Raw genomic sequence first — 12,067 nt, forward strand, 5'->3', positions numbered from 1 at the left:
GCGTAGGAGCTGGGAAGGCTAACTTTACATAACGCACACTCTTTATTCTTAGAACTACTCTTTTTAGGTTCCTAACAACCAGAAAGAAATGAAGAGAGAAAAAAAGAGAAAAAACAAACAAACAGAGAAGAGCACATTACTAAGGTGAACTTCCACGAAGATCACTCACCACACTGCCGTTCAGACCAGGGTACCGGAGGCGGTGGTTGCAGTTCACATGAACGCTCCCATCTGGTGGAGGTGGACTCTCGAGATTTCTTCTGACCGGTTCAGCCGGCACTCGTACGACCCCCACTGCTGTGGCTCTGATGATGGGAAGACTCCCGTTGCTCCGGTTGTCTCACATTTTGCTTAAGCTGTTTACGCGCCTGTAGCTGCTGCTGTGGCTGCTGCTGTTCCTCCTGCTGCGGCGGCGACAGCTGCTGCCCACTCATGATGACGGGGATGGAGACACCACCTTATTGACTGTTTCCCATCTTTTTAAAGCATATGGGGGCTCCACCTCCTTTGGGCCCCTCCCCTTCCGGCAGCAGCATGCTCTCTCTCTCATTATATATATAAAAAAAAATTCGGATGTGTCATGGTGATCACACCCCGCGCATGCGCAGACCCGGGCTTCCGGCGCACTCGTGCCAGGGCGCGAAGCGACCCCGCGCGTGCGCAGCCCGGACTTCCAGCGCGCTACGTCACATGGCGCACCCAGCCAAGGACCTCTGTGCATGCGCAGTCCCGGCGCACGTGGGAGAGGACCCCGGAAGGTGCCCCCTCCTGCACGCAGACCCAGGCACCAGCAAGATGGGGCTAAGAACAGAGGTCCCATCTGTATCGTCTTCACGGCCCCCAGGCCACAACGATCCCGGGATCCACGCTCCAGACCCCACGATCAGGTAGGCGAGGCACCACCTAGAGAGGCTCCCATCAAGGACAGGAACCAAAACTGATGCGGAAGAGAGGTACCGCCTTTTTATTCAGTAGGTTCCTGTCCTTGGTGGGTGGATACCTGCTCTCAGGTGGTGCTGTCATGGAAGAAGGGGAAAATTAACTTTATTCCTCTCTCAAGAAGTGTCTGCTTTCAGCCATAACGGTGTGCCAGGAGCAGCTAGTCACTGCTCAGTACACAGCGACTGGCAGCTATAAACACCTCGGCACTCTGCAGCGCATCTACGCACAGTGAGCTGGCAGCTCGAGATGTCAAAGTGCTGGAGCTTGCATAAAATCACCACTCACTGTGTATGGAGCAATGACCAGCTGCTCTTGGCACAGCCTTGTGTCTGAAAGCAGATAGCTCAGAGGAATAAAGTTTATTTAGCCACGGTAGCTGTGCTTTCAGTAACCCTATATCTGCCGGTTAGTAGCATTTGGGGACATGACAAGTTCCCTTTTTAAAGGCTAGATATCCATCGGTAAATTTTATTTTTAAGAGTGTTTTCTCTTTTTTTTCCAATAAACAGGTTTTTCTGTTGCAGGGAATTTGTCAGCAGGTTCTTGCCATCTCATCTCAGAGCAGCATAATGTAGAAAGACTGATTCCAGGGAGGTTTCACTTTGTTTACTGGATGCAGCTGTTGTGACGGTTTTTAGATGCAGCAGAGCCCAGAGAGCTAAGCCCACAGCTTTCTATGTACATTGTCTATTGACAGTAAGCTGCTTACCAGAGGAGGCGGCATGGTCGGACCAAGGCTCACTCGAGCTGTGGTCCAGGCAGTGATCATTTCCTGGTGATAAAACCTTGTATGGAAACAGCACAGTCCAATAAGTGGCACATCCCTAAAATCTGTTCTCAGCCTCTACATTATGCTGTCCCAAGAGTACGTAGCAAAACCTGCTGACAGATTCCCTTTAATGAGCAGCGGTTGTCATGTTCCACCAAACAATATGCAAATAAGTTAAAATTTTAAGGTCTGTGTATGACAATTTTTGCATGAGATTAACTAAAGAGCAGTCTTTGGCAAAGTCCTACAAGATGACTCAGGGGGTTTCAGGATTACAGGCTTAACATATATGATTTTAGAGGGTGGATTGGGCCAGTACCCTGAAAAATTGACTTTTAAATACAGCGTAGGAATATAAAGAAAGCAGTGGCAGTTTTATAGGAAATGCAACATTGCATATTGGCCAAAAAAAATAATGCCCCCCCCACTCCCTTGTGCACATAAGAAGAGAGAGAAGATTTCCCCTATTGGGTCCATATGCAAAAACAGGGCATATGAACAGGCCACATTGTGAACCAAACTTTTTGTTGGATACTTTATATATAAATAAAAGAAAAAAAAAAAAAAAGCTGCATGGCTGTTAGGACATCTCTCAAAGCTGAAATAAAGACTTAAAAGTGTTACTAGCAAGAATGATGGGAGTGCTTCTTTAATCACTTCCTTAATGTTTGTAACCTCTTAATATATTGCAGTCATCATATTCTATAGCACAGTACTTAGAATTGCTCATTTTGTTGTTCTACCCAGTTAATTATCTTCTCCATTAAGTCACATGATTAAAAACTGACTAGCTGAATTGTACCAAGCTCTATGTAGAAACAGGAATCCTCCCCCTCTTCAACTCCCGACCCAGCTGTTCTGCTCCTTCTGCCAGGGACTTTGCAGTTAGGTAGAATTTTAGTTCTAAGGCTAGGGTCAGAACTAAATCAGCCGATTAATCAAACTCTGATCAGAGTTTGATCAAAGTGTAATTTGCATAGAGTGTCAGCATAGTGAGATCCGTTTCTCTTGGAAGAGATCGCAAAACTCAAACTGCACTCAGATGTCATCCAAGTGCAGTCTGATGATTTCCACGCATACATTAACTTGCATGGCCAAGTGCAATCCAAATATCAACTAGCACACAGACAGAAAATATGGTGGTGTGAACCTGGTCTAAATGGTAACTCATGCATGGAAAATACTTCATGTTTCTACATAGAGCTTAGAAAGATTCAGCTATTTTGTTTTTAATCACGTAATGTCATAGACCTAATGGAAAAGAGAAGAATTAGCTGGATAGAAAGGCAAAAATGAGCAATTGTAAATACACCGTACCATATGATATCACATACACAAAAAGTTTGATGAGTGCTTCTAGATGCACACATATACACACAGTAGATATTATCATCTAGATGGGAGTGCATGTAGTGTGGCGTGATTATTAATATACTCACCTAAGGCTGCTCTTTGGGATCCAGTGCAGTTTTGCTGTGCTTCTCAGCGATGTCACCACAATTTTGACTAGCTGGCTCACTATAAGTGAGCCGGAAGTCTCCAACATTGTAAACCTATATAGTCTAGCTTTCACGCTCCATAGACTGAGACTGTAAAAGCCACTTCCGGGTCACGCAGAGAGCAGTGTGACCTGGACAGCCTGCAGAGGGCTTGAATCAACAGATGCGGAGAAAAACGGCACTGAATCCCGGAGAGAGCAGCGGTAGGGGAGTAGTTTAATACATTAATACTACACGCACATATACACATACATTTAATTAAAAAAAAATATAACAAGAGTGCTTCTGTAATTAAAGTTTATACGACAGTATACTGGCGTAAAATGCTTTGAAGAGTCGCCAAAAAAATAAATTTTGATTTGACATTTTCAGGTTAGTTTGAAGCAGCTCCACCAAAATGGGTGGAGCTGGTGTGAAAAGATGAGACGTGGCTAAACCCACCCAAATTCAAAAGTGCTGCTGTTTTTTTATCCCAGAAATGATATTCCAGTGTGACTGAAGTGACCCACACCACTGAGAAAATGCACAGATTTCATTAAAGAATTGTCCTTTAAATTTGCATCCAGGTGAAATTAAGAAAATCTTTTAAAAGTGACAAAAGGTAGGACAAAAAAAAACACACACTAACCTTTTAGGTATTCTCTGATCTTTTCTTTCAAGTCTGATTTATTTTTGTTTCGCTCACATATTACCTGTGAGTAGAGAAAAAAAATGTTAATTTGCATTTCATGTTAACCCCTTTTGATGTGCGTGCGACACACAAGTCACATGCGGATAGTGAGTATATGAAGCCGGCTCAGGAGTGAAGGTTGCTCCACCCACTGCGTGCAATGAAGGTTTTAGACACTAACCATAGCATTTAGAGCGATGCGGGGTGTGCCAATGGGTTGCCATCACATCTTCACGTCCCCAAAGGACACGCAAACATTTTTATTTTGTTTTAAAGTAGAAAAGTTTGAATCATCCTTGTTCTCCCACTTAAAAGGGAACCTGTCAGGTTTCATACCCCAAACTAATGCCATCTATGTAAAGGTGCGCTAATACAGATTACATCCATACCTTTATTTTAGAAATATGGGTTTACGTTTTTTAGAAATTTTTGAATTGTTATGCAATTATATACAGTATGTGTCTCCATCTATATTACAGTATACAGGTAAAATGGTGGTCGCCTGTGACGCTCCACCTATGGCGCAGTGCACTTAATGCCATTATGAGGTTGACACCATAATTTAAAAAAGGTGTTAACTGCAGCGATCAGAGGAAAGCACAAATTGCTGCTGTTACATGCAAATGCCAGTCAGGTCTGGGCATCTGCCCAAGAGGGCAGATACCCGGTGGGCTGCAGTTTCAAACTACATATTGGGCCACCAGCCCTTTAATTTTACTGCATAGAGCCAGGGGCATAACGATTGCAAAGTGCGACCACGACTGGGCCTGTTAGCCTGCTCCAGAGACCCCTCAAGACAACAGCATCTGATGTGTAGCAAAGGCAAAAAAAATTAACACTGAAATGATTACCTGCTCCGGGGTCTGATCATACTTGTTCCTGGAGTTTTTAATAATGTCAGGATGTGAACACAGCACATTAACTACATCAGCATTGCCAAATTTGCAAGCAAAATGAAGAGGAGTGTCAAATCCCTAAAAGTAAAAGAAGAATTGGTAATCCTACCTTCACAAACAAAAAAATAAAAAAAAAGTGCAAACTTCTGCAGTATTCGCTTGGAGACTTACCGCTTTATCAGGGGTGTTGAGATAGAGATCAACAATATAGCTAATCCTTTTCAGAAGCATGACTTCATCATCATCAGGGTACATAAGTCTCATGAACTCTGGGTTTTCTAAAGTATCCAGTAAAAGCTGACTGACTCCAGCCTGATTTTCCTTAGCAGCCACATGCATGACATTGTACCTACAACCTTCCTGTATATAAATAAAAAAAAAATATATATGGATTTTATGCAAGGTATATGCCTGGTTACAAGACATGGGTTAAAATGTGTTGCAGTAACCTCCATGCATGGCCAGTATGGCATAGCAGAACTAAGTGCACAATGCATCTGTATTGTACTTGACGTCAATGCTTCTAAGGGAGAATATATAGGAGCCATGTAGCAGCAAGCATACAGCTCATTAACATTCTTTCAAAGATAGCATGGGACATTGGAAGACCATGTTTATAAAAGTTGAACATTGGCCACTTAGTACAAAAAGTGGAGAAAAAACCCTTCCTGACCATCCACCATCTTGACAGGAAACGGTGCAAATACTGAGCAACCTCTTTCATATGAGCATCAGGTGTGACAATAGCAAACGATCTTGTATAGAAACTTGGCACTCAAATGTGATAAATAAGGATGCAATTTTTATTTGTGCCAATATCTAGACAAAAAAAAAAAAAAAGTTATGGTTCTTGGAGGGGGAAGACAAAACAAAAAGTAAAGAAATATATAGTGAAATGGTTAATATGGATTTCTCCCCTCGAACAATTATTTTGGGTAGAGATGCTCTCATTCCTTTATGCCTTAAGACAAAACTCCCATTTTATCAGAACCCACAATCTGTCTTTTTGTATACTCCTAGAGACTTGGCAACATAGGTTCTTTTTAAGAGAAGGCTTTTCTAGACAGAAATAAGTTATCACATTAAAGAAACAAAGTTTTTATCCTTTTAATATTACAATCATATAGCACTATGTACTTAAAATGGCTCATTTTTGCCTTTCTACCCAGATAATTATTTTCTTTTCTCTGCTCTACGTAGAAAACAGGAAGTCTCTTGTCCCTGCAGAAATGATTCCGCTCTTCAATGACCCAGGTGCTCCCTCCTCACCCTGCCATTGACTTTTGCAGTGACTGAGGAGTCATGTAGGGAAACCTGACGTCCTCTTTCTACATTGAGCTTACAGGGATTCAGCTAGTCCGTTTTAAAAATCACATTAGGTCTAGGACATCACGAGAAGAATTAACTGGGTAGAAGAGAAAAATTAGCAATTGTCAGTCCACAGTGCTGTATAATACAGGGCTGTGGAGTCGGAGCCCATTTTGGTGGAGTCGGTATAAAATGGACCAACTCCGGCTCCTAAAATATATAATAAATTGGGTACAGTAGTTCAATGCAGTTTGTGGGAATATTTTTTTTCATAAGAATTTGGGAAAGTTATGAAATGTCCTATAAAAGTCTGTCCTATTCCTGATCTAAGGGTCTAGACTTTTAGCTGGGATTAATCTGTGCTACAGTAAATTTATCACTTACACATGAGCCTTGTATGAGGGAGTCGGAGTCGTGGAGTCGGTGTCATGGAAATTGAGGAGTCAGAGGTTTGGCTTACCGACTCCACAGCCTGGGTATAATATTATGGCAATATAAGAGGATGAAAATTTTGATGTAGTTTCCAAAATGGGGTCACTTGTGGGGGGGGTTCCCACTATTTAGGCACATCAGGGACTCTCCAAACGCGACATGGCGTCCGCTCTCGATTCCAGACGATTTTGCATTCAAAAAGTCACACAGTGCTCCTTCCCTTCTGAACTCTGCCGTGCGCCCAAACACTGTATTTTCTCCACATATAGGGTATTCGCGTACTCAGGAGAAAATTGCACAAAAGTCTTTGGGGTCCATTTTCTCCTCTTACCCTTGTGAAAATAAAAAAATTGGGGCTAAAACATTTTTGTGGAAAAAGTTTGATTTTTTTTTTTTTCACGGCTCCATGTTATAAACTTCTGTGAAGCACCTGGGGGTTCAAGGTGCTCACCACACATCTAGATAAGATCCCTGAGGGGTCTAGTTTCCAAAATGGTGTCACTTGTGGGGGGTTTCCACTGTTTAGGCACATCATAGGCTCCCCAAATGCAACATGGTGTCCGCTAATTATTCAAGCAAATTTTACAATCAAAAAGTCAAATGGCGCTCCTTCCTTTCCGAGCCCTGCCGTGCGCCCAAACAATGGTTTTCCCCCCACATACGGGGTATCTGCACAACAAATTTTGGGGTCCATTTTTCCTGTTAGCCCTGCGAAAATAAAAAAAAAAATTGGGTCTAAAGTAACATTTTTGTGAAAAAAGTTAAATGTTCATTTTTTTTGTTCCACATTCCAAAAATTCCCGTGAAACACCTGAAGGGTTAATAAAGTTCTTGAATGTGGTTTTGAGCACCTTGAGGGGTGCAGTTTTTAGAATGGTGTCACTTTTGGGTATTTTCTGTCATAAAGACCCCTCAAAGTGACTTCAAATATGAAGTCGTCTCTAAAAAAAAAAAAAATATATATGGTTTTGTAAATTTTGTTGGAAAAATGAGAAATTGCTGGTCAACTTTTAACCCTTATAGCTCCCTACTAAAAAAAAAAATAAAAAAAATGTTGGTTCCAAAATTGTGCTGATGTAAAGTAGACATGTGGGAAATGTTATTTATTAACTATTTTGTGACATCTCTCTGATTTAAGAGCATAAAAATAAAAATTTTGAAAACTGCAAAATATTCGCCAAATTTCCATTTTTTTCACAAATAAACGCAAGTGATATCGAAGAATTTTACCACAATCATGAAGTACAATATGTCACGAAAAAACAATCTCAGAATCAGGGGGATCCGTTGAAGCGTTCCAGAGTAATTACCTCAAAGTGACAGTGGTCAGAATTGTAAAAATTGGCCTGGTCATTAATGTGCAAACCACCTTGGGTTGTAAAGTGGTTAAAGATTTTTCTGTATTTTCATGACTTTGAAAATTGTACATTCACACTGAAGACCACAAAACTATGAATTAACAGTGTGCAAAGTAGTCATCAAAGCAAAAGGTGGCTACTTGGAAGAACCTCGAATATAAGACATATTTTCAGTTGTTTCACACTTTTTTGTTAAGTATATAATTCCACATGTGTTAATTCATAGTTTTGATGCCTTCAGTGTGAATGTACAATTTTCAAAGTCATGAAAATACAGAAAAATCTTTAAATGAGAAGATGTGTCCAAACTTTTGGTCTGTACTATCTCTATCTATCCATCTATCTCTATCTCTGCTGACAGATTTAGTTTAAGTAATCTGAAGGCCGCAATCTTAAAATACAGATTTTAGCAATGCCTCTCTTATCAAGTTCCATGGTTTTGTTTGCCTGCAATGATTGTTTTAGCACCAGGAGCTCATCACTGCTGGAACTCAGCAGCTCTGCCCCCTCCTGTGATAGGCAGCTCACTGTCTATGGACATTGTGTATACAGAGCCTGATGTAGGCAGGGGAAGCTTTTCAGCTCGGCTGCATGCCAAATCTAAGGCTGAGTGCCCACGTAGCGTTTTTCAAGAGTTTATGCTGCGGAATTTCCGCAGCATAAACGCTTGTGAAACGCTAGGTAATCCGCACCCCATGGTCCCCAAGGGGATTCCGCATGTTCTATGCACATGCTGCGGATTTTTCCGCAGCGTTTATGCTGCGTACAAAAATCCGCAGCATGTCATTTAATTTTGCGGAAGCGCAGCGGAACTCCCGCCATTGACTTGCATTGAGACGCATAGAAACCGCGACTGTACATTTTTACAAGCGGATTTTATGCGTCTCTATGTGCGGATGGTACCCAGTTCTGGAGGAGAGGAGACTCTCATCCAGACCTGGGTACCATTCTACCTGTAAAAAAAGAATAAAATAACAAAGTTTATATTCACCTGTCCGGCGGCTTCTCTCTGAATGCCGGCATCGCTTGAGGACCTGCGGTGATGTCACAGTCATGTGACCGCAGGCCCTTCACCGCTCTGTCTCGCGATATGCCGGCATCCAGGAACGAGCGCTGCAGCCACGCCGGGGCATCGGGGGTGAGTATAGCTTTATTTGTTTTCATTTTTACGGTTCACACTATATAAATCCATGCTGTTTGCATGGATTTATACAGTGTGACCTAGTTGTCAAGCACTTTCCAAGTGATGCTATCGTCTGGAAAGCGCTTGTCAATCTGCATGCGGAAACGCATGTGAATCCGCATGTATTCTGCAGGAAAAACGCATGCACAATCTGCATGCGTTTTTTCTGCCAGGGAGATGCAGAAATGCTGCAGAAATTTTCTGCATCGTGGGCACATAGCCTTAAAGCTCTGATTGTGTCAGAAGAGCTGCACCCAGTAATCGACGTGATACATCCTTGGATTCAGCTTCTCTGTCCCTACATCAGGCCGCTCTCCGATGAGGTAGCAAAAACCTGCCAACAGGTTTCCTTTAACAGTACGGCACCCAGATCCTGATTAACTATAATAGATGACTCCCCTCTTACATCTTGAGAAGGCAAATTAAACACTGATTAAAAAGATATAAATTCAGTACACAGCAAGGAAAGACTGCTATAGTAATGTAGTTTAGCTTGCAATTTGTCCTTTACATTTAACATCTATAAGATTGTCAATTTTGAAATCTGGTACAGATATACTATGGTGACACTTTATTCTTACACTGTGCGTATGGTCATTTCATTTGTATATGGTTCTTAATTGCTGAAAATATTTGTACTGCACCAGATGTCAAAACTAAAAAAAAAAAAAAAAAAAAAAACCACCTCCACAAAAAACAAATCGAGGCTGAAACAAGTGTCATCAAGTTCTGCAAATGATCAAATTTTCAAGCACCTAGCAAATTTACTTGACCTTTCATGTGGTTCAAGTCTTTTGGAATAATTGTACTGTGCCTCCTGCTAATTGACGTGCCAGTAATCGCAACAAACTAAGAGGGTCAGAATGGTTTAACTAAGAATCCTTTGCAATGCACAAAATCCAAGATGTCAGCACTGTTGCATGTCCCAATGGTTTGGAGAACAAAGAGCTTGACTTATAGCAAGAGGCGCAGAAGAAAACCTCTGCACAGACAGGTCGTCAGATTAGAAGGATGGCGTGTAGTGATCCAGTCTGTAAGGGCTGGTGAAACTGAACGCCACATACCAAGCCTAGGGCAGCAAATGGTCTACACAGATCACCATAAGGCATTTGCACTGCATTGGTCTATGGGCCAGAGGTCCAGCTACAGATATTCCATTGACCTCATGCTACAGCTCTCAATGGCTGCAGAGAAAGACAGCAATGGAAGTCTATCCTCTTCAGCAACATGTCCAGATTGGTCTGGTGACCACGTGGGCAACACAGGGAATAGGCTTTCACGTGGGAAAGTCTTACCGGTCCTACTCCTGAGATGATGCCATGGAGTGGCAGTTTAATGGTAGCTGGACCCCATAAACTGTGCCACTACACCAATATGTTTAGCATGGTCAAACATTTTTGAGACAACCATTAAACACAACCTTACACAAAATATTTGCTGAGTGGGACACATTATATAGTAGTGGCTGCAGAGAATATTATATTTTATTTTAATTTTCTTTTAATTTTAACATTTTTGCCTCTTTATTGCAAAGACATTCACAATCAAACATTTGCCACCTAATGAGTTACATTTTGTTAAGTCCAAGTGGTTGTTATCAGACAGTCTGTACCGCTCGCTCCAAGATGCTGACCAATCAGCAACACACTGGAGTAAAACACAAACCCCCTACAATAGTTTAGTGCAGGTAAAAACAAAAAAAAGGTTTTATTCTGCTCTGCAGTCACTATACATGTTGTGTCCAGTTCAGCATGAAAAACTTGATGAATGGTCCTCCTTAGGAACCCTGTTGATCGAATGCCAAGGCATATAAAAATGTGTATACTTAAGTTTTGAAAACTTTTGTTCCTCATTTACATTTCTACCAATCCTGCGATTTCCACAATGCCATGACTTTTCCTTCTTGGAGCAATTTTAATACTGAAGAGAGTATACCTTATTCTTACAGGCATTAATCCTACACAAAAATATTTATATATTTCCAATTGTAACAATTAAACAATTAAGTGCGGTATCACATTTAACCTATATTAGGAAACGTACTTTGGGGGGCGGGGGAGTAGCCACCATTTACAAACTAACCACCAACATCTTTTGATGCTCAAGTGAATGTTGACACTATAAATGTAGACATGGTCTCTGGCCTCATTTAATCTAGATTACCTGGACAACAGTTGGATTGTCCCCAGATCCTATAAGATAACGAGGATTACTCCAGATCAGTTCAGAAAATGTATCAAGGTCTCCTTTTTCTACAGCCTTCCTCAGTTTTGCTGTCAAATCTTGTGTCCTGGGGCTTTTAAAGCTGTTCGCCTTCTCCTTGTTCAGGCTTTCCACATCCGGAGCAGACAACCCATCTACGCATTCAAATAAAGTATTTAGAAATCTCTTCTACCAACCTAAAAATACATGAATACGTTAATAATTCTTGTCACAAACATTGCCCACGTAACTTAGACATTACTGTAAAGGGTACTCCGCTTCTCACACTCACTTATCACAATTGGCAGATAATGAGCCAAGCACACCCCACAGCCAGTTCACACATCCAGATACCTTTCCCTGCCACCACTTGCAGTTTTGATGGGCCACCAAGACACCTGCACATGCGTTACCCAGCTTTCCTAGGCACCAGATATGCATTTCTCTTGCACTCTGGTATATACAGTATAACAAAACTATACTTTCCCTCTTCAGAGTTGAGGTTTGTTTAGAGCAGCAAGGAACAAACTCATTTTACATTTAATATACAAAAAGGAGTAAAGTGCTTAAAAGAAAAGTAACCAAAAGATGAAATAAGACATATGAACAGTATAAAAGAAAAGGGATAAAATATAGAAACGTGGGTCATATTTTTCCCCCAGGCACCTCCTTGAGAAACATGGCAGTCATCTTATTGAACATACAGGACAGACCAAAAGTTTGGACACCTTCTCATTTAAAGATTTTTCTGTATTTTATGAATATTGTACATTTACACTGAAGGCATCAAAACTATGAATTAACACAT

At 41.4% G+C, this 12,067-nt stretch overlaps 1 protein-coding gene across 2 annotated transcripts in view; it reads right to left on the reverse strand.

Annotated features, from left to right (window-relative positions):
* The window catches only part of ANKLE2 (ankyrin repeat and LEM domain containing 2), a 56,056-nt gene that overhangs the window by 18,433 nt on the left and 25,556 nt on the right, over positions 1 to 12,067 (reverse strand). For both annotated transcript variants that reach the window (XM_073675853.1, XM_073675843.1), the window contains exons 4-7: positions 11,221 to 11,414; positions 4,948 to 5,136; positions 4,732 to 4,854; positions 3,839 to 3,902 (exon numbers count right to left, since the gene is read on the reverse strand). In XM_073675853.1, coding sequence (XP_073531954.1) covers positions 3,839 to 3,902; positions 4,732 to 4,854; positions 4,948 to 5,136; positions 11,221 to 11,414 — 570 coding nt within the window. The remainder of the gene's footprint in view (positions 1 to 3,838; positions 3,903 to 4,731; positions 4,855 to 4,947; positions 5,137 to 11,220; positions 11,415 to 12,067) is intronic.

The sequence above is a fragment of the Phyllobates terribilis genome, unplaced genomic scaffold (assembly GCF_046119375.1).
Source record: "Phyllobates terribilis strain yellow unplaced genomic scaffold, ASM4611937v1 Scaffold_1__5_contigs__length_1240528914, whole genome shotgun sequence".
Classification (NCBI taxonomy): domain Eukaryota; kingdom Metazoa; phylum Chordata; class Amphibia; order Anura; family Dendrobatidae; genus Phyllobates; species Phyllobates terribilis.